Source organism: Silurus meridionalis, chromosome 10, assembly GCF_014805685.1.
Source record: "Silurus meridionalis isolate SWU-2019-XX chromosome 10, ASM1480568v1, whole genome shotgun sequence".
Classification (NCBI taxonomy): Eukaryota; Metazoa; Chordata; class Actinopteri; order Siluriformes; family Siluridae; genus Silurus; species Silurus meridionalis.
Window position 1 is genome coordinate 21,910,513 of NC_060893.1, and position 22,407 is coordinate 21,932,919.

A 22,407-nucleotide genomic window follows, 5' to 3' on the forward strand; every position below is an offset into this window, starting at 1 on the left:
ACATACTTCTCTGACACACCAGACTTTCTTATACAATACCACAACTCCTCTCTCGGCACCCTCTCTAAATCCACAAACACACAATGCAACTCCTTCTGTCCTTCTCTATACTCCTCCATCAACATCCTCAAAGCAAATAATGCATCTGTGGTGCTCTTCCTTCGGCATAAAACCATACTGTTGCTCACAGATGGTCACCTCTTCCTCAGCCTGGCTTCCACTACTCTTTTCCATAACTTCATAGTGTGACTGATCAACTTTATTCCCCTGTAGTTACTGCAGGTCTGCACATCTCCCTTATTCTTAAAGATCCATACCAGCACACACCTTCTCCATTCCTCTAGGCATCCTCTCACCTTCCAAAACCCTGTTAAACAATCTTTCCACTCTTCATCCTCTTAATCTCTGCTCTCACTTCCTCCTTACTAATCCTATCCACTTCCTGCTTCACATCTCCACATCATCCAACCTTCTCTCTCTCTCATTTTCTTTCACCACATCCCTCTTTTCCTGCCGCATCTCCTTGTACTCCTGCCTACTTTTCTCATCACTCTGTTGATCCCAATTTTTTTCTTCAACCTTTTCTCCTTTTCTTTCCTGCACTTCTTCATTCCACCACCACGTCTCTTTGTGTTCCTTTCTATTTCCAGATGTCACACCAAGTACCTTTCTAGCTGTCTCCCTTATCACTTCTGCAGTAGTTGCTCAATCATCCAGCACCTCTTCAGCACCACCGAGCCCCTGTCTGACCTCTTCCCTGAACCTCACATTACAGTCTTCCTCCTTCAGTTTTCACCATCTTATTCTTCTTTTACTTTTCAATCTCCTCCTCTTCTTCTTCACCTCCAAACCCATCCTACAGACCACCATCCTATGCTGTCTAGCTACACTGTCCACTCTCCTACACTTCTCATTTTCCTGCTGTCTTTGTAGATGTCTTCCTTCTTTCCTTCCCCTCCTTTGGCCAACAGTAGCCTAATTTATTGGCTAACAATACCCATGGCGGTCGTTGGTAACCCGGGCCCTGACTGATCCGGTATGGAATTTAGTTTTGCAATCCGCATATAAAACTTTTGAGCACAACTGTATGTCGAAAAATAAATGCAGTTTTCACCTCTTGAAATGAGTTATTTTATTTTTTAATATAGAAAGTGCTGGTTTGACTGGAATGACCCTCGTATTAGTAGAGATACATGTTCTCAATATGTGGGTCCTGCTTGTGTAAGAATTCTCCTCGCCTTCCTTTTTTAGTCAGGTGCTGGAGGTGATGGCAGCGGTGAGGAACGAGGATCCGGTAGAGATGGCCAACACCATCTACAACAACACACTGAAAGTGTTCTTCACCGGGAGCTGATAAAGCACCTCCTCACTGCGTGCCTTCGGTTCACTGTGTCTGAATGATACAACGGTGGGTCTGTGAGAACTAAGCTGGTTTACTCAGTGGATCATTTAATCTGCTGATGCTCAGGTTTTTCTCTTACTTATTGTACAAGTTGACCTGCAGCAGAGATCCCAGGATTGAACTTTCAACACAGCTGGTGCAATTCTGCAATTCTGAAATGTATTATAATAAATGCTTGTTCTGTGTGGAAAAGTGCCATTTCATCTGTGATAAGTTGTGACATTCTGAATTCACATGGTAGTTCAAGAAATGCTCACTTATAAAAAAAAATCTAGAACACTGGGTAGTAATTATCATTTTATGTACTTGTTCTGAAATACATCTCTATTATTGTCATTCGTAACACTGACCAGCTGTAGTAAATTCTATTCAACTATGAACAGCATCAGTCATCTTAGAACACAGGTGAAGTAGAATTATTCTAGAACAGTGGTGTTATAATAATTCCTGAACACTGACCAGCTGTAATAAATCTAGAACATAATATATAAAATATTTATTTATTTATTTATTTATTTACAATTCTAGAACTTTGATAAATCACTGGGTATACATATTGTTGTATTAATCTTTAAACACAGGGTCCAGCTGTAGAAAGTCTATCAAACTGGTCTATCAAAACATTGGTCACATATCCTTATTCTAGGGCACCTAACAGTTGTATGGAGTCTATGAGACCAGTTGGCTATAATATTTGTAGAACCCTTATTGGCTGTATTAGCTCTAGATCACTGACCAACATGAGCAATTTTAGAAAACCGTTTGGCTACAATAATTCTAGAAACACAGTCAATTGTACCAGTTCTAAAACATTGTCATATATATTAATTCTAGAACACAGTATGTTTGTAGAAATTGTGATAAGCCCAGTCAGCTATAATACTCTAGAATCCTTATTGGCCATAGTAGTTCTAGATCGCTGACCCGGAATGATATGACTGGTTGGCTATATTAATTGTAGCTCACTGACTAGCATAAGTAGTTCAAGAAAACTGGTTGGCTATAATAATTTAAGAACCCTTATTCTAGAACTATGATCCATTGTAGTAGTTCTAAAACACAAACATATGTATTTGGTAGACACATTGTGCTTCTCCATCTTCCGCTTGAGGATGCCCCACAGGTGCTCAATAGGGTTCAGGTCTGAAGATATGCTTGGCCACTCCCTCACCTTCAGTTTCCTCAGAAAGGCAGTTTTATCTCGGCAGTGTGTTTGGGGTTGTTATTATGTTGGAAAACTGTCATCCAGCCCAGTTTCTAAAGGGAGGGCATCATGTTCAGCTTTAGAATGTCACAGTAAATGTTGGAGTCAATGTTTCCGCTCAATGAGCTGCAGCTCTCATACCGCCCCAGACCATGATGCTACCACCACCATGCTTGACTGTAAGCAAGACACAATTTTCTCGGTTCTCCTCACCAGGGTGTCGCCACACATGCTGGACACCATCTGAGCCAAACAAGTTTATCTTCATCTCATCAGACCACAGGACATGGTTACAGTAATTCATGCTCTTAAAAAGGTTGTCTTCATCTTTGTGGAGAGAAACAATTCTAATTTTAAAATCCTCAGAGAGTTCTTTACCATGAGGTGAGATGTTGAACATCCAGTGGTCAGTGTGAGAGAATTGTACTCAAAGCACCAAATTTTAACTGCTCTAATACAAGATACACACATTTGTATGGTTCTGACAAGCAGACAAAAACATCAACATGTTATTGTGAACACAATATTTAATATTAATATTACTTTGCATTGCAATATCTTACATGGGGGAAATATTACTGTATATTTTTTAGATATTAGCATTACATTTCTGTCATATTGTTCATTCTAACTGAAATATGTTTTAATTATTAACCCATATATGAAATAAAATATTGTTATATTTTTTCATATTATCTCCACTTAGTTTGAGATATCAGTTTCTTCAAACTTTAATTTACTGGCAGCTATTATTATTATAATTATTATTATTAGTAGTAGTAGTATAGTGATTAAAAGAAAAAGGAACATTAAATACCAAACTAGACATATATATATATATATATATATATATATATATATATATATATATATATATATATATATATATATATATATATATATAATCAACATGAAATACTAAATAAACATGTTTTTAGTTCCGGTTTATTTAATTATTTCCGCTTTCGTCGACATGAAACGTCACTCCGGAACTTACTCTGCGTGCTGCGTCACGCCCTCCTGAAAAAGCATCCGATCACTTCCGCGTTCTTCGCATAGCAACAGGAGGTTTTAAAAAAAAAAAGGAAGATGGCGGACAGAGGAGACCCCCGTGTTTAGGTAAACAGCGTGCGAAGAGTCAGGACGAAGGGAGCTCCGGGGGAGCGGACGGGGTTTCGTTAGAAGAAACACCTGCAGGAGCGGTGAAGTTCTCCTGCGGCGCCATGGCCTCCAACACCGGCCTGCTGAGCCAGCAGGCACTGGCGGTGCTGGACGTGGCGCTGCGGGTCCCCTGCATCTTCATAATCGACGCCATTTGTAACTCTCACTCGGATCCAGTTGATGACTGGACCGGAACAGCTGGACTGGTTTTACTGCGGGTGACAGGTAAGATCACGAACCGGCCACTATTCTACACATAAACTCTGATCTCACTCCTCTGCTCTCCGGCCTAAACTCTCAGCCCTGGCCTCTGAGCCTCTCCAGACCTGTCACTTCACTCTCAAATCCACTATTCTAGATTATAATCAAAGTTCAGACTAAACCAAAATCGGACAGGCTGCTTTCTTCATCTTGGTGTTGTTTAAGGTACCAGCTGTAGTTATTCTAGATCCCTGCTCAGCTCTGACAGTTCTAGAACAATCGTGTTTTAATATTTCATGAAGCCTGGCAGATTAGTTTTACTGTTGCAGCAATTCTAGAACCATTATCAGCTGTCCCAGCTCTATAACATTGACCAGCGCTAGTAATTCTAGAAAAACGTTCTAGACCTCTGATCTGCTGAAACAATGACTTGCAATAGTATTTACTAAACCCTGGCCAACTTTAGTTGTTTTAGATTGTCTGCTATACATTTTCTAGAACACTGAACGACTGTCTCAGTTGTAGAACACTGACCCGTGGTGTTGCTTCCATACAACTTGCTGAGTTTAATCGTTCTAGCAACAACTTCAAAGAACATCGACCAACACTAGTAATTATGGAAAATCTGTCAAGAATAATAATTCTAGAACAATAAATTGTTTGAATATTTCTTAACCACTGACTAGCTGTAATATTTTTAGAATCCTGGCCAACTTTAGTTGTTGTAGAAAGTTTGCATTAGCAAGCATGACGAGTAGAATCATTCTAGAACCCTGGTCAGCTGTACCTACTGTTGAAGACAAAATTAGTTTTACTATTTCATGAACATTGACCTGATCTGTGATAGTTCTAGAATCATTAACAAATGTAGTTGTTTTAGAACTTTTGCTTATTGTAACCTATTTTTTATGGACTGCCGCTGATCTAGAACATTAACTATCATTAGTGATTCTAGTAATTCTGTAATAGTGTTCGAACCCTGAACAATTTTAGCTGTTCTGTTCCTTCAGGCATGATCGTACTAGAAACCTAACCAGCCTCAACAGTTCTAGAGCTATAATTTGTTGTAATAAATTCTTGAACCATGACTAACTTGTTTTAGAAGGTTTGCCTATTGTAACAACTTCCGAATCCTTGTTGACTGTCACAACTCTAGAACACTGACCAGCATTAGAAGTTCTAGAGAACCTGTTGAGTATAATAATTCTATAATAATAATTTGTTCTAATATTTTGTTAACACTGACCAGCTGTAAAAGTACTAGAACCCTGAACAAATTTAGTTGTTCTAAAGGACAACAATTCTAGAACTCTGATCATCCGTGGCAGTTCTGGACAATGATTTTTTGTTAATACTAAAAAAAAAAAAAACACTGACAGGTCTCAATTGTTTTAGAATTGTTTGTCTGTTGCAACAATTCTAGAACCTTTATGAACCTCAATTATTGAAAAATAAACCACATTCGAAACCATGAGTATAATCATTCCAGAACCCTGTCAGCTGTAGCAAATGTTGTAGAGCAATTTGTTTTACTTGTTAATGAACACTGGCGGTCTGTAATCGTTCTAGAACCCTAAACAATTGTAGTGGTTCTAAAAAGACCGGACAGGGATAATGGTTCTAGAACTCTGAACTTTCATTGTTTTTAAATTTGTGTGTCTTATGACAATTCTATTGATTGTCGCAATCCTAGAACGCTGACCAGTATAAGAATTCTAGAATCCTAAAAAAAAAAAACTGAGACCAACTTCTTCCGCTCAGTAACTTCACGAAAACTAAATGAAACCACTTTATGTAAGTGGACAGGCTCATTTCTTCTACTTGGTGAAGATGTTCGTGGCTGATGTGTGGAATTCATTCATCATCCTTCATCGTTAGTTGCGCTAATCACAGCGTCAAACCTGTTTATGGTAACTGTGTCTGTTTGTGTGTGTTTCAGGTATTGTGGTGTGCAGTGTTGTGCTGGTGTTGTCCCAGAAGTCCCTGTTCAAGTTTTATAGCCTTCTCGTGGGCATGCTGCTCGGATCCACCGCTGTGCTGCTAAACTACTACGCTACGTCTCATGCAGACTCGTCCAGGTCGATGCCGGGCTTCGGCCTGCCTCCTCGAGCCAGACCCATGCTGTGGCTGGCCATGGCTGCTCTGCAACTGCTGTTAGCTTCGGGCTACGTTTTGCTGCTCAGCGTGAAGTCTCCGTACTCCACTTTGATAATGCTGGACATCCTGATGCCCATGGCCGGGGTTTTTATAGAGCTCCCGGTGGATGTAAAGCGGACATTGGCGGTGGTCTCAGGATCGGTGTTGGCTCTGAACACCGCCGTGTGCCTGCTCGTCCGCTTTAAGAAACTCTACTACTCTTGCCGTTACGTGTATCTCCTGTTGCGGCACATGTACCGCATCTACGGCTTACAGCTGCTTCTGGAGGACACGTGGAAGAGGATCCGCGTGCCGGATGTGCTGCGGGTTTTCTGGCTCACACGTGTTGCGGCGCAGGCCGTGGTCCTGATCTATGCGGTGAGAATGAAATGAAATAAAGGATCCAGGATCCGTATTGTATATTTGAATTGAATGAGTATGGAATGACATTCTATGTGTAGCAGAAAAACAGTTGGGTTTATTTTTGAAGCAGGAGACGCCTAAGACCGGATTTGTCCTTTTCTGTTTGTAGATCAGAATGGCTCAGGCAGAGGAAAACGGCGAGGCTGGGGCCTACTGGACGTGGGCCGTGTTCTGGGAGCTGGGCAGTAGTTTGATTATCAGCGGCTGTGATTCGACCCTCACTGTGCTGGGCATGAGCGCCGTGATCTCATCTGCGGCTCACTACTTGGGTCTGGGAGTCCTGACATTCATCGGCTCGGCCGAAGATGAGGAAGACCGCCGGCTAGGCTTCGTGGCTCCGGTGCTCTTCTTCATCCTGGCTCTACAGACAGGCTTGAGCGGCCTGGAGCCGGGCGAGCGTCTGGTTCGTCTTAGCAGGAACCTGTGCTTGCTGCTGACCGCCGTGCTGCACTTTGTTCATGGCATGACGGAGCCGGTGCTGATGGCGCTGAGTGCCTCGCACGTGCAGTCGGTGCGCCGCCACGCCCCGGCTCTCCTCGTGTCTCTGGTGCTGCTGACGTTGCCGGTGGCGTTGAGCGCCATGCTGTGGCGGCGTTACACGCTCAACACGTGGCTGTTCGCCGTCACCGCATTTTGCGTGGAGCTGTGCCTGAAGGTCCTGGTGTCGCTCACGGTCTACGTGCTCTTCATGGTGGATGGCTATTACGGGACGCTCTGGGAGAAGCTCGACGACTACGTGTACTACGTGCGCTCGGCCGGCAACGTGGTCGAATTCATCTTCGGGATCGTCATGTTCGGGAACGGCGCCTACACCATGGCGTTCGAGTCGGGCAGCAAGATTCGCGCGTGTATGATGTGCCTGCACGCCTACTTCAACATCTACCTGCAGGCTAAGAGCGGCTGGAGGACGTTTGTGAAGCGGCGCGCGGCTGTACGGCGCATCCACTCCCTGCCCGAGGTCATCGGCACCGGGCTGCGCGGCGTCGAGGACGTGTGCGCTATCTGCTACCAGGAGTTTGTGACAGCCGCGCGCCTCACGCCGTGCAACCATTATTTCCACGCGCTTTGCTTGCGCAAGTGGCTGTACATCCAGGACACGTGTCCCATGTGCCATCAGAGAGTGTACGACGAGGACGACTCGCCCCAGCGCGCGCCGTTCTCCAACAACAATGGCCAGGCACCGGCTGGAGACCAACAGGCCGGGTTCGAAGCGGCCGGAGGAGGCGGGGCTGAACCGGGGCAGGCAGCAGGCTTGGGGGCGGAGCCTGAAGACGAGCTGCCGGAGGATAACGACAGTATAGAGTACGACGAAGACGAGTGGGGGACGCAGAGCGCATCAAGCCCTGTAGAGGAAGACTATATAAACGATGACACAGACTCCAATACTGACTGAAAGATCTTTTAAATGGAAAAATGCAAGAAAAATATTTCAGATCAGGGATTTGCTCTTTTATGATTTCTTTGAGAGTGTGTTTGTGTTTAGTTTTTGTTGGTATGTCTGTGTCACTCAAAAGGGCTGCATCGATTAAAAGTGAGTGCATTCCAAAGCCAAGGGTGAAAAGACAGACACGTGGATGGAACGCTCGGCCGAGAGAAACCCCCTCTCTTCGTCTCCCCCTCCGTTTGCCCTGCTTACTGGACGAGTGGTCAAAAGGTGACGTGCTACTTACTGTAATCACACAGATCTTACCTCTTAATGGCTACTACTGGTCTCTTGTGTGACCTTGCTTTAATTTTATGTACGTTGTTGTACATGTCGTTTAAAACAAACAAACACACAACGGCACCCTTTTTTTTTCCCCTGTAAGAAAAAAAGGCTCGTGTTCGGGCCGCTCTCGTTTTCCCCGAGGAACGTCTCACCTCGCTCGGCGTCGCGTTTTGCACACTGTTACTCATTCCACAGCAAATCTGCAAAGGCAAACACGTTTAGGTCTTCAGTTTTACACCGGCGCTACGAAGATGCCGTCAATACATTCACTTATATATAAATTACATTTTTTTTTTTTTGAATTTACCCTTATTTTTACTTTTAATTAGCATTAAAGCTCTATATGTCCTCATCCAAGCTCATGTACCATCAGCAGCAGCACTTTCTAATACACTGAGAGAGACATAGTGAAGGGGACGGAGTTCTATCTGATTGAAATAAGAACGAAAGCGACTCGGATGCGTCCTTCTTTATACACTGATCATCGCTGAAAGAAATTGTATTGCTAATCGTCCGGTCATGGAACTGGGATTTTTTTTTTTTTTTCCCCGAAACCCAAGACAACAAGCACAAAACCCTGTTCAGGAACAGGCTGAAACTATGTATTGAACTGTGTGTTATTAAAATAGGTTTTCTATACTTACATTCAAGTGTTTGATTAATGAGAATGTATGATGTGTTATTGCTATTACAAATCCTTCAGTTCATATTTCATATCAAAGTTGTTTTATTTATTTTTTTTTCCTTTGTCCGAACGAGCTCCACTCCGATTTCGGAGCGTCGACTGTGGGGTTTAGTGTGATCAGGCACTGATATTGAGGAGGTCCAGGCTTCAGGCAGTGTTCCAGTTCAACCTGCAGTGGGTTTGTGGAGTTGAGGGTTTTCTGTGCCACTCTTTCAATTTCTTGTATGTACATAAAAATGTATGTGTTTTAAATGACAGAAACGTCAGTTACATCCTGCCTAGGTGCCTTGGGGGTGGGAATCTTGTGGAAACCTGGTGATTTGCATTCACACTATAATCCGTATCTCGTTCCACTGGGCCTCGATTATCAACCTGGAAATTGTTCACTCTTCATGATGATGCATTTCCCTCCAAAATACTGTGAGCAAAATGTAATCATCCACTACTTTTAATGTCTTAAAGGAAAGCGAATGAGCTGTTTCTAGATGTCAGCGGGTATTAGTTCCATTTAGATACTACTGATGGGGAAAAAAGATACAAACATGAGCCAAAGAAATGGTGGTCCGCTTTTCTGCTTGTGAAATGTCACCTTAAAAAAAAAAAATCTATTTTTTAAATCCATATGGTGTTTCTTCCCCCCAAATCAGAAAGAAGGTACAAGACTCCATTCATTTTTCAAAAAAGGCGCATCTGGTCAGTTTAGAAGAGAAAGATGATGTGTTGCAGTTTGTCGCAATGGCAGCAGAGGGCGCCAAAAACTCTTTACCTATATTGGCCTCGTAGCTCCAGCGCAAAACTGAAAACGTGACTTTTTTTTCTTTTCTTTTTTTTTTTTTAACCTTACTAAACTGTTCCTTAAACATATGAGCCACTGAGTTTTAATTACATTATTGCCATTATGTTAAGGGTGTAATGTGACTGCACATATAAAGAGCTGAAGTGAGAATCTTTAATCATGTTACGTATTTAACATCGCTGGTTTTCTTCCCACTTCATGCAGGCTGATGTGGTGTGAAACTCTGCCTTTTCTGCCATAATAAACCTGATTCCTAGCTTTAGTAAAACTTCACTGCAGAGCGAGTCTTAGCCGGTAGAGTCTTTCTTTCTCTCTCACGCCAAGCTTCTTTAAACTGGAGCTCCATGTCCTCATGATGTGGACGAAAAAAGAAAATACTCAAATATATGCTTTGAATGAATGTTGGGGAATCAAATATCCAAAATGGGAAATGTGATTTGAAATTTTAATGAAAAAAAAAATCCAATAACAATAAAAATCCATAAAGATATCAGTAATACTGAAAAGTGTGTGAGCTGAGATCAGTTCAGTGAGCACTATACTCTTAATATGTTCAAGAAAAACAAAATAAATGGTATTTCTGGAATTTGAATTGTTTGGTTGGTGAAGTTCCAGTGGAATTGTTTCAAAGGTGTTAATAAATCCGACAAAATAACGTGTCGCGTCCTACATATCAACTTCAACGTTGAGTTTCTGATGCATTATTTAGTTTTACTAGTTTCTGAGTTTGATGCATTTTTTTTGTGTATCCAAACTGTTACCACAAAGCTGAAGGCACACAATTGTTTAGGATGTTTCTGGATCCATAAAATTTTCCTTTCAAAAAGAACACACAAATCCTATGGTCAGGTGTGTAAAAACCAACACCAGGCTGTGGACAAGCTGCTACCAGGTCACAAGAACAATCTGGGGAAAATGTCTCATAGATACAATGCTGGTTATTTTTTTGTCGATTTTGCCTATTAAAGAGCCGCCATCCAAATCTACATACAGTTCAAATTCAGAAAACATTATTTCCACACTGCAGCAGTTTTAATTATAACTTTGAGGAAAAAGGGGAAAAGCTACCGGTAAAGAAAAAAGGAAAGACGCCTTTCAGTTTCATTCAGTTTAGTAGTAAATTATAAATTCTACAACAAATAAAGCAGTTTATTACATATAAATTGTTGAGAATAAAATCATGCATGTTCTTATGCAATGCAAATAAACACTTAACAATGATCAGTTAAAAGAAAGTGTACTAGAAGGAAGCAAAATATCAGTTTGTGCTGAAAGAGCATCTTTTTATCCTCTGTTAATCTACAACATTGCAATCCAATTTGCTTAATAAAACATTTTGATGTGATTAATATTGTGGCTTGTTGGAAAACAATTGTGCAGTATTTTATTGGCAAAAGTAGAATTTTTCACAAAAAAAGTTCAAAGCAAAACAGTGTACTGAAAGATTATCTGGTAAAATGTTGAGTAAATATTAAGAGAATCCACAAAAATGCACAATATGTAAGAAATATAAGACAAGCCGCAAATTAATATGAACTATTATATAAACACACAATCTCGAGTTACTTTTTAAAAAAGTATATTAATAGTTTAAAGCTGAAAGGTCCGTGTCTCACTAGTGAGTCTGTATAATCAAACTAAAGCAACCATATTAATATTAACCTGTCGCTCATGTTACAGTCGGAATCCACACTTTCTGACAATCAGATGTGAGAATTCCACTATTCTGAAGCACAATATAAAATAGACTTGTGTTGTCTTTTACTGAATGAATCATGAATATAGTGTAATTTTTTCAGGATTGGTGTAATTCAGGATTTTAGATCTTGGTTTGTTAAAACCAACAATGTAGGATTTGTTTGAAAAACATTTTATAAGTTTATCAGGACTTCAAATTATTGACACTTAGATTCATCAGAGTAAATATATTGCAAAAAACATTCAACGTTTTGAGTTTTATTTTTAAATTTAATTTGATTTGAGGTAGTTTTTCTTTTTTTAACTGCACATTCATCTGCAGAAATCCTGGGGTTTTCTTTCTGTATTAATGGATATAAGTGATGCTTTTTTTTTTTAAATCCATAAGGTGTTTTTGCCCCCCAATCAGAAAGAAGGTACAAGACTCCATTTCTTTTTGAAAGGGCACATCTGGTCAGTTTAGAAGAGAAAGATGTGTTGCAGTTTGTCTCAATGGCAGCAGAGGGCGCCAAAAACTCTGCCTATATTGGCGCAAAACTGAAGACGTGACCTTTTTTTCTTTTTTTTTTTTTTTTTTTAACCTTACTGAACTGTTCCTTAAACATATGAGCCACTGAGTTTTGATTATATTATTACCATTATGTTAAGGGTGTTATGTGACTGCACATAAAGAGTTATTATTGACACTTTGATTCATCAGAGTAAATATAGTGCAAAAAATATAGGGTTTCGTTTTGAGTTTTATTTTTGAATTTAACTTTGATTTTAGGTAGTTTTTTTTTTTTTTTTTTTTTTTTTTTTTTTAAACTGTTTCCTTTGGTATTAAATGGACATATGTGATGCTGATGCTCTCCATTAGGTATCTGGTGGAGACCTCTGTGTAAATGCTTGAGATGATGTGGAGTGGGAATGTTGGAGACCTGAAAGGCTTGATTGAGAATAAATAAAATGGTTTCTTTTTTTTTTATATTCTGTATCATTGAGTTTCAAATATGTAATCAACAGCAAACACTTTGATAAATAACAATAATGTATTTGTATAAAAGGTAGAACCGACAACAGCTACAACCACAACAAGCCACAAAAAACAAAACAATGTTAATTGGAGATGATTGTGTTTATTACAGCTCATAAATACTAATAAACAGGGCCACTTCATAATCAAATCATAAGCAAACACTAAATTAATTATATTACTGAAATTCTATTTAGCTTTTAACTGATAGTTAAAGTTTTTGGTAATAATCATGCGATCTATAAGTAGCACACAGCAGTAACAGAAAACATTAACATATGGACGTGGACGAACCTGGATGACCAGAAGGGGGCGATATTTGCCATTGCTGCTACTGTAGTTTAATTATTTACACATTAATAGAATCTAAAGTTAAAGAAAAATATTACTATATAGTAACTTACTGTGGCTTTTTTTTTTTTTTTTTTTTAAAAGACACGACACCAGGTGGGTTTGTCGGAAAGTTTGGATGTGGCCTGCACTGTGGCCAAGTTTCTTTGTCTAATGTTTCCCCAAATTCATGAGTACAACTGGCAATTGCTGTAACGGTGGAATTTTTGGTTATTTTTCTTACACGTAGTTTAATTGTTCTTCCTCTGTGAATCCACTTTGGGCAGTTTCTTGAATAAACTGTATCTCTTCAGGTTTAGCGGCAGGTAAAATGGCGAGCAACTCTTTTTCAATCTTCTCCAGTCTTGAATCGGTCTTCCTATCAAACTCTTCCTTATTCTTGAGCACAAGTTTTTTTAAGGCGTTCTGAGCCATGTCACAGGACTTCCTTAACTGCACATGCATTTGTAGAAACTGTGGACTTTGCGGATCAGCAGACATAAGTGTCCCCAGAGTGCTGACGCTATCCATTAGGTATCTGGTGGACACGTCGGTATAGGTGCTCGAGATCATGTGGACCAGGCTGGCGATGTTAGTGGCCTGAAAGGCTTGATTGTAGAGCATGTCTTTACAGAAAAGCTTCCCATCATAGGAATGTCTGTTTGATGTCTCAGCTGTGGTGGCAAAATCATTAAGAGTCAGGTTTAGGCTGTTTTTCACAATGTTTGACACCATCTGAAAAAACTGCACCATCTTCTCCCACTGTTTCTTTACTTTTCCCATGGCATCCAGACCTTTGACCAGCATTTGAATGGTAGTGTTGAAGTCGATCTCTTTGACTTGACAGTTTCTCAAAGTGACCAGGATCTCATTCAGCTCTTTCTGGTTCCTCTCCATGCTCTCCACATTCTTGTCATATAGCTCTCTGGACTTGTTCATTTGAGCACGAGTTTCTTCGATGCGAAACCGGGCGTTCTTTGAGGCCTTTTGTGAAGCGGTCATCCTCCCCATTTTACTTTCTTCTTTAAACATCATTGGGGGTTTGGGAGTCAGTGGAGGGGACTTTGTCACGTCTTTGCTTTTGCTGTCAAATCTGTAAGCTGATTCAGTTAATTCTTTGATTCTTTCGATTAACTCTAAGGTTTTGGCTTTATCACATTTCCCATCTGGTGCATATTTTGCTAGTTCTTTACAAATCATAATGCCCTCATTGCATATATTTTTAGCATGTTCCCTTGGTTGGCATTTTGGGAGTTTTTCCAAATTTTTCATAATTCTTTTAAACTGCATTGCTGGAAATTCTGTTAGTGCAGCTTTGTTCTTTTGATCATACAAACTGAACCAGTCGATCTTGTCCTCCTGCACAAAATGCTCAATCAGCTCTGTGCATTTCAGGATTTCGGCAGACTTGCTATAGATGTTGATTCGATCCACAGGATCAACAAAATCTTCCCCTCTAATGTGATTTACCGTCTCAGCAATTTTTGTTGTAGCTTCGCACGCTTGGGCTACTGGTTGAGTCATCAGCATCGTGATACCGTGAAAAACGCCTGTCATGGCGTCGGTCACGGATCCAACAAGATCCATAGCCATCATTTCCCATCCACCAGGAAGGCTCCTCATTGCACTCTTGTAGCTTTCCTGTGCTTCTTTCAGTTCTTCTTCCAAAACTTTGACTGCCTTCTTGGAACGTTCAACAGCTTCCTTTGAGGACTCCTCCCTCAGTTTATTCTCATCTAGAGTCCTCTTGACTGCATCCAGCTCTTCTCCATAAAGGTTTCTAGCTTTTAGACACACTTCCAGTAGTTCTTGGATAATATTGATGACTTCTTCAAACCGTTCTTTGGTTGAATTGGCCAACTCAAGGCATCTGTCTGCAATGCCACGGATGTTTGTCAACTGGTTGGGGAGATGATCTTTGACGACCTCATTGTTGCCTTTGAACAGAATCTCAACCACAGTCATCATGTAATTTGGAACAGTTAGTGTTAGTAGCCTGATCTGATCCATGTTTGTATGAGCCTCATTGAATGCCCACCAACCAGAGTTACACACTTGCATGAGGCAGGCACAGAATGAATCTGGGTATTTAATATACTTGTAGCCTTCCTTGGGTGGGTTTTTGTTGATGGAGAAATCAGTTTTGGAAGATAAAAAGGCCAGTTCTGCCATTATGGCAATAGAGAATGGTGCAGGAGTTAAGTAATCCTCCCAGTTGGCATAGGGTTGCATTATCAGCTGATTCTGGTTTCTCATCTGCTCTGCTGTAGTCAGGCTTTGATTTACCTCTGCAATTTGGGAATCCATTTCCTCTTTGTTCCTGATAAAGAATAGAAGATTTGTTTTAGACAAATTGCTGACAAATTAAAGGGAAGAAAACAGCTTTAAGTGTAGCAGTATGGTGTTTGCGCTACACAAGATAGGATCAAAATTCGCTCAACACTGCCAGAGCCAAACATTTTTGTCTTTTCAGACCCGAGACACAATTTTTTTAATAAAATGGCAGATTGTAGATGCTAAACTGCAGTTCATTGCTGTGTACCTGTATTTTGCAATGACAATAAAGATCTATCTATCTATCTATCTATCTATCTATCTATCTATCTATCTATCTGGTTTGACTAACAGAGAGAAGTATTGAGAAGTGCTGTATGACTTACTTGGCATTTAGACACAAAGCATTAGCAAAGATGTATAATTTATTTCTCAAATTAAACATATTCACTCAAAAAAAATTATTTATAAATATATATAATATATATTAGTCCGACACTGTTCAAAAATCTTAAAGATTAAAAAGAACATTGGAAGAAAGAGGGACAGACACATGGATCAAAAAGGAAAGGTAGAAATATATATGAATAAGGTGAAACAGGTAGAAAATCAGATGAAATAAGAGACTCGATAATGGAAATATAAAAAGATGTGAGTGAGCGAGAGTGATTGAGATGTAAATCAAAATTCTAATAATCAAAAATAAAATGCAATGTATGTAGCTTTAAATTAAAATAGACCATTTCTGGTTTGTTTTATTAACAAATTAAACAAACTTGAAGAAAGGAAAATACAAGTCGGTATTTCTTGCTCTAAAACCCCCCCCAAAACAAATCAATTTAATTCCGTCACACTCAATCCCATCTATATTGCCTTCTCAACGTAATCACAATACGCTTCCTCTAGAATAAAATGCAAAACATTTGGTAATTTTCCGTGCTGTGTGAAGAACATCTACGTGACGAGTGCAACGTTCATTCTAACCACATAGGCAGTTAAAACCAGGTCTTCTCAGCTACAGAGGTAATGAAAGAGAGAAGTGTGAAGAAAAACTTGGTGGGAAAATGAGTTGTGGTACAACACACACATTTCATGAAACTGTTCTATAGGTCTGTTTATAGGTCCTTATCTACTTCCTCTGACCCTCACTTGGTCTGGGTGTGTTTTTTCCCCCTCACATCTATGCATAATGTCTATATAAGCTTGCTAGGTAAGAAGCGTTAGATGGATTCAGTTTGGAGTGAGTCTGGTCTGCCTCTGAGCTTGTAACATAAAACATTGCTCCTGGAAATGGGCTTTGATCCCACATTTAAGTTTTACCACAGAGAAGCACGCAGATTGAGAAATATTTTTTCTTAATAATAATAATAATAATAATAATAATATTAATAATGAACTTAAGAATAAATATACTCCAGTACAATTTACATTCAAAGCATTCACAATTTACATCTCAATTTCTATTGAATCCTGCAGCCCAAAATACAACATTCAGTTCCTCATAAGTGCAATAAATATAAAAGAAATCTGCTTTTTGCTTTACCTTGATATCCCGATTGATTTCACAAAGTATGGCCGAGCTTTTGTGCCAGCTGTAAGTCAGAGTGTCTGGATCCGTTTGCCTCCTCCCTCTGGGTCTTTCTCTATTTATATGCTTCCTCTCTCTGGAGTATCTGCTCCACCTCCAGAAAAAAATCCCCACCATACCAGCTGCAACACAGAAGTTTAATCAGAGTTCATGAACAAATCTGTTGATGCAGAATTCAGCCAACACGAAGCAGAGTAACAGCATCTGAAAGAGGTAAGCGGCCATGTGTGTATGTACAATGAGTGTACAATGTGTGTTCTTAATTATAATCATTATATAATCATCACATAAATCTGATTGTAGTAGAGCAAGTGGTTCTGGGGAAGGAAAACTCCCAGGACACACACACACACACACACACACACACACACACTCTCTCTCTCTCTCTCTCTCTCTCTCTCTATGCATGCATGCATGCATGCATGTATGCATATATACATACACGTGAGTCTCAGGATCTCTTCCAGCGCCCTTCTCTCGCTTCTTTTATACTTTTCCTCCGCTCACTGCAAGAGAGAACAGTCATTAGGATAAAGTTTCTCAGGTGTGTCATTCTTACCGTTTTTCTCCCCCTCCATCCTCGCCCTCCATTCACAAACCGGCGTTCAGCCACGCGCCCGCTGCCACACTGATGAATAGCAAATATATAATGTGTTATAAATAAAAAATAGGGTCATCAGAAAATGTGCTCTCTTATGGCAAGTGCTGTGGTTTATAGGAAATGAACGGTCATGTATTAGGATTGCTGTGGTTGTTACCAGTGTCCGTCGTTAGAGGGTGCTGGATCTGAGGAGAATAAGTTGTGTTCGGAGAAAATAATGGAAGTAAAAGGTGTTTGGAAAAAGCACAGGTGTGTGTCATTATTTTAATATAAGCAGCGATGTTACATGAACTGCATCTTCTGTCGGCTTCGTGTTTCTCATGTGACTGATATTTAACTGTAATAAATGTGCACTTTCTGTTTCTATTTCAGGTTACCATGGCCCTGGCAGGTTCCTATGAGTAAGTGGGATGTGTGTTTTCACATGACTGAATGGAACAGAAAGGATGCATCCGTCTCTGAATAAATATATTGTCTTCTTTTTGTTGTTTTTGTAGAGTTGCGGTGAAGAACGCAGCCAAAGCTGTTATCAAACCCCTGAAAATATGCATGTGCTCCCTCAATAGTGTTTATGAAGCCCTCATTGATGCAGATGTACACCCTGTTACTGGATACTGCTCCAACTACGGCTACATCAGGACCCAGATCGAACAGGCCTGGTGGAGTTTACAGCGCTCGGATGAAGCAGCCTCGACGTGCTTGAGGTCTCTGGATAAAAGTTTGGAGACGCTCACGCAGGACGAGGGAAAACTGGAATGGAAGAAAAATGATACAAAAAAGATTTTGGGCAACTTGAGAACAAACCAGGATTCTAATAAAGAGATGCTCAAAGAATCTCAGGGAGCTTTGAAGCAGGCAGAGAGAAACCTGAGTTCAGCAAGAAGGACAGTTGAGGAACAGGAAAAAAGGGTAGAAAATGCAAAAGAGTGTGCAACAGTTGGACTGGTGGTGACTGCTATACCATTTGTCGGATGGGTTGTTGGTAAGAATTCTAATTATATATTCAAAGATTAAGAAATAGTAAAAGATAATAATAAAAATCTCACACATAAATATATCAGTGCTGTGAAAGAAATATTTGCCCCCTCCTGATTTCCTCTATTTTTGCATATTTGATGGTTTTCTGGTTCTTATACTAAGACAAAAAATCATTAAAGATAAGATTGCTTTAGCAGCAACTACTGCAACCAAACACTTCTGATGACAGAAGATTCGTCTGTAAAGGAGCATGGCACTTTCTGTTGCCTATTTATGTTCATGCTGACAGTATCTCAGGGTTCAGATGGAGTTCAGGTCAGGGCTTTCACTAGGCCACTTCAAATTATGAATTATGTCTGTTACCCCATTCTGAAGTGGACTTGATTTACTACTTGAGGTTGTTGTTTTGTTGCCCAGCCCAGATCCACTTGAAAGTTCTTTCTCAGGATTTTCCGCTAGGAGAATTAATCCCTTAGTTGGCAAGTTTTTCCTTTTTCAAATGAAAGGGGAATTTTATGCTAGCACATCCAGAGACATCCTGGAAAAATCCAGGTGTCCCAGTATTTTTGTCCATATAGTGTACAAACCCGATTCCAAAAAAGTTGGGACACTGTACAGATTGTGAATAAAAACAGAATGCAATGATGTGGAAGTTTCAAACGTCAATATTTTATTCAGAATACAACATAGATGACATATCAAATGTTTAAACTGAGAAAATTTATCATTTTAAACGGAAACAAATAAGTTGATTTTAAATTTCATGGCATAAACACATCTCAAAAAAGTTGGGACAAGGCCATGTTTACCACTGTGTGGTGTCCCCTCTTCTTTTTATAACAGTCTGCAAACATCTGGGGACTGAGAAGACAAGTTGCTCAAGTTTAGGAATAGGAATGTTGTCCCATTCTTGTCTAATACAGGCTTCCAGTTGCTCAACTCTCTTAGGTCTTCTTTGTCGCATCTTCCTCTTTATGATGCGCCAAATGTTTTCTATGGTGAAAGATCTGGACTGCAGGCTGCCCATTTCAGTACCCGGATCCTTTTTGTACGCAGCCATGATGCTGTAATTGATGCAGTATGTGGTCTGGCATTGTCATGTTGGAAAATGCAAGGTCTTTCCTGAAAGAGACGACGTCTGGATGTGAGCATATGTTGTTCTAGAACTTGGATATACCTTTCAGCATTGATGGTGCCTTTCCAGATGTGTAAGCTGCCCTGCCACATGCACTCATGCAACCCCATACCATCAGAGATGCAGACTTCTGAACTGATCGCTGATAACAACTTGGATTGTCCTTGTCCTCTTTAGTCCAGATGACATGGCGTACAAGTTTTCCAAAAGGAACTTCAAATTTTGATTCGTCTGATCACAGGACAGTTTTCCACTTTACCACAGTCTATTTTAAATGAGCCTTGGCCCAGAGAAAACGCCTGCACTTCTGGATCATGTTTAGATATGGCTTCTTTTTTGACCTATAGAGTTTTAGCCGGCAACGGCGAATGGCACCTTGGATTGTGTTCACCGACAATGTTTTCTGGAAGTATTTCTGAGCCCATGTTGTAATTTCCATTAAAGTAGCATTCCTGTAGTTGATGCAGTGCCGTCTAAGGGCCCGAAGATCACGGGCATCCAGTATGGTTTTCTGGCCTTGACCCTTAAGCACAGAGATTGTTCCAGATTCTCTGAATCTTTGAATTATATTATGCACTGTAGATGATGATGATAACTTCAAACTCTTTGCAATTTTTCTCTGAGAAACTCTTTTCTGATGTTGCTCCCTTTTTTTTGCCACAGCATTGAGGGAATTGGTGATCCTCTGCCCATCTTGACTTCTGAGAGACACTGCCACTCTGAGAGGCTTTTTTTATACCCAATAAAAAGAGCTTTTTTTTTGGAATGTGTAGCTCTCATGAAATCCAAAATGAGCCAATATTTGGCATGACATTTCAAAATGTTCCACTTTCAACATTTGATATGTTATCTTTATTCTAGTGTGAATAAAATATATGTTTGAGATTTGTAAATTATTGCATTCCTTTTTTATACGAAATTTGTACAGTGTCCCAACTTTTTTAGGAATCGGGTTTGTGTATGTATAAATGTATGTGTGTCTTTGTCACAGCACGCACCAATCGGCTGAATATAAACATTTTCTCTACAGGTCCTGCGATGGTGATTGGTAGCGCAATCGAAATTTCGGAAGCGTCAAGTGCCATCGAAATAGCTGAAGAAGAGGTGGAAAAGTTCCAGAATCAAGCAGACAAATATGAAGATAAAGTGAGCAACTACAGGTCCAAGATTTCACGGACCAACGATTCTATCACCCAGATTGATTATAAGCTGAATCAGATCCGCAAAGAGGTCAAAGTGATGAAAAGACAGAGGTGGGGAATCGCTGAGTTGCAGAGGAAGGTCAGGAGCGCCGTCCACCTTCTGAGAGTCCTCAGTGGGAAGGTCAACGTGATGGAACAACAGACTCGCATGTTTATTCTACATCAACCGGTCGTGATGGTGATGGAGGAGGTCTTGAAGTCGACAAGAGAGATCGTGGGTAACGAGCTCCTCTGTAACGCGGGCGTGTTAAGCATTATTGAGAAAATGAGGGTAAACAACCAACGTCTGAAAGCCGTCTGTGCTTCACAAAATACTGATAACGATATGATGCAATACTTCTAACAGTAAATAAATACATTCACTCAGACTTCAGGAGTCAATAAAAACATGTAAATAATAAAGAATTCTGTAGTACTGTGATTTGAGCTTTGTTGATGTTGCATTCTTGTGTGGAACAGACAACCTTAGGAGAATGATCTTTCTGTGTGGTGGTGTGTGTGGTGTGTGTGGTGTGGGTGTGGTTTCTGTAATTAATAAAAACCTCATAATGCTTCAGCATGTCACGGATATTTTGTTTCATTTCACACACTGCACAAACCTGGATGGAAAATGGAATAAAAATTAGATAGGACAAGAAATAAAATGTCAAATAAACACAAAAAAAAGAAAAAAAATAATACAATAGGTGAGGGATAATCCATGGCTAGGTGTGTGTTATACGATTTTAATGCCGGATGTGGAGGTGATTAAACACCCGACATGGAGCAATAAAATCAAACTGACTTAACGGATCACTTTCATGAGTTATTTTATATATGGCTTGTTAGATCTAGAATTTGGCTGCTCTAAATACTACACAGAAACGTAGTGGTGGTGCCATAAGATTACATTTATTTTTCTTTTTTTTTTATCTTCGCCAATGAAATCTTAAATTAAAAAAAAAAAAAATTGCGAAATTCACCAAATAAGTTGTATGACTGAACGATGTAAAAATCCTATATGTAGTTCAGTAAGGACATTAGGGAATGTTTACAATAGTTATTTCACTATCACAAATCACAATTTCACAAGGCAGAGCATTAATACAGAATGCTGATTAAATAAAATGCAAACATCCTGTATGTTTAAACTCACATCTTCCTTCCAGCCAATCACAATCCAGTAACCAGTCCGAACAAAGTATTCAATAGAATTTACAGAATTCACATGTACCACACGGTTAAAACCATATCATTAATTCTAAATATTCCTACTTACGTGCAACTGTGTGCCAATACATACATATGCAATGGTTCATGCCATTTTAGAAAGTTAAAATTGCATTGGACCACCCTACATTATTCTACAATATTCCTAATATTCCCCTGTTCCTAAAGTTCTCCTGTAACACTCGTTATTTTGGCCTTAAGTAAAAATTCCAAAGAGAAAATCCCCTCCTTATTCACTTTAAGGAAGAGATAAAGAGCAAGGGGGTTTTTGGAAAGCGAAACTATGTAGCTTCCACTGATCCAGTTTCAGCCAGATCACATGCATCACATCAGCCTGTATACACTTACAACCAATGACAATAAGGTTTGGTTTAATTCAGCATAATTATTAGCAGTTTCTTACATTCTCAAATATTGTATCATGCCATGATTTAAGTCACAGAGATTACACTTTTTCTTCATTCTGATCTTCACCATGAACAGTAACTGAAGCTCTTGATTTGTATCTGTTGATGTTGCTTGATTACATTTCCCGCATTTTTGGCAGATGCCCTTATACAAAGCAATTTTCTTACTTATATAACTGAACTGTTAAGCATCTTGCTTAAAGGCTAAGACGCAGCAGCCAATCAGGATCAAGTATCGAGACTGAACATTGTAT

At 39.8% G+C, this 22,407-nt stretch overlaps 4 protein-coding genes across 7 annotated transcripts in view; 3 read left to right on the forward strand and 1 right to left on the reverse strand.

Annotated features, from left to right (window-relative positions):
- tatdn1 (TatD DNase domain containing 1) overlaps positions 1–1,594 on the forward strand; it is an 11,521-nt gene extending 9,927 nt beyond the window's left edge. The window contains exon 13 of the mRNA XM_046859022.1: positions 1,252–1,594. Coding sequence (XP_046714978.1) covers positions 1,252–1,354 — 103 coding nt within the window. The 3' untranslated portion in view covers positions 1,355–1,594. The remainder of the gene's footprint in view (positions 1–1,251) is intronic.
- A 2,007-nt stretch (positions 1,595–3,601) lies between these two features.
- rnf139 (ring finger protein 139) lies at positions 3,602–8,878 on the forward strand. Its single transcript, XM_046859395.1, has 3 exons — positions 3,602–3,992; positions 5,908–6,482; positions 6,637–8,878. The coding sequence occupies exons 1-3, from the start codon at positions 3,830–3,832 to the stop codon at positions 7,918–7,920; spliced, it is 2,022 nt and encodes a 673-aa protein (XP_046715351.1). The 5' UTR covers positions 3,602–3,829; the 3' UTR covers positions 7,921–8,878.
- A 3,634-nt stretch (positions 8,879–12,512) lies between these two features.
- On the reverse strand, positions 12,513–16,713 carry LOC124392399. Its single transcript, XM_046859394.1, has 2 exons — positions 16,577–16,713; positions 12,513–15,079 (listed from the first exon to the last, which is right to left on the reverse strand). Exon 2 carries the CDS (start codon positions 15,064–15,066, stop codon positions 13,000–13,002), a length of 2,067 nt encoding a protein of 688 aa, XP_046715350.1. The 5' UTR covers positions 15,067–15,079; positions 16,577–16,713; the 3' UTR covers positions 12,513–12,999.
- LOC124392401 lies at positions 16,698–20,942 on the forward strand. Of its 4 annotated transcripts, XM_046859398.1 has the most exons (5): positions 16,722–16,834; positions 17,362–17,471; positions 17,595–17,623; positions 17,720–18,204; positions 20,366–20,942. In XM_046859398.1, the coding sequence occupies exons 3-5, from the start codon at positions 17,601–17,603 to the stop codon at positions 20,878–20,880; spliced, it is 1,023 nt and encodes a 340-aa protein (XP_046715354.1). In that variant the 5' UTR covers positions 16,722–16,834; positions 17,362–17,471; positions 17,595–17,600; the 3' UTR covers positions 20,881–20,942. The 4 variants fall into 4 exon arrangements, with proteins under 4 accessions (XP_046715355.1, XP_046715356.1, XP_046715354.1 ...); XM_046859399.1 differs by lacking the exon at positions 17,362–17,471 and having other exon boundaries at positions 16,698–16,834; positions 17,789–18,204; XM_046859396.1 differs by lacking the exon at positions 17,362–17,471.
- The last annotated feature ends 1,465 nt before the right edge of the window (positions 20,943–22,407 follow it).

Excerpts from the sequence above, each read along its gene's own strand:
- LOC124392401 (XM_046859398.1), top strand. The coding sequence starts at position 17,601 with ATGGCCCTGGCAGGTTCCTATGA. Across the intron at positions 17,624-17,719 it reads GCCCTGGCAGGTTCCTATGA|AGTTGCGGTGAAGAACGCAG; the intron begins GTAAGTGGGATG and ends TTGTTTTTGTAG. Across the intron at positions 18,205-20,365 it reads ATTTGTCGGATGGGTTGTTG|GTCCTGCGATGGTGATTGGT; the intron begins GTAAGAATTCTA and ends TTTTCTCTACAG.
- rnf139 (XM_046859395.1), top strand. The coding sequence starts at position 3,830 with ATGGCCTCCAACACCGGCCTGCTGAGCCAGCAGGCACTGGCGGTGCTG. Across the intron at positions 3,993-5,907 it reads GGTTTTACTGCGGGTGACAG|GTATTGTGGTGTGCAGTGTT; the intron begins GTAAGATCACGA and ends TGTGTGTTTCAG. Across the intron at positions 6,483-6,636 it reads CCGTGGTCCTGATCTATGCG|ATCAGAATGGCTCAGGCAGA; the intron begins GTGAGAATGAAA and ends TTCTGTTTGTAG.
- LOC124392399 (XM_046859394.1), bottom strand. The coding sequence starts at position 15,066 with ATGGATTCCCAAATTGCAGAGGTAAATCAAAGCCTGACTACAGCAGAG.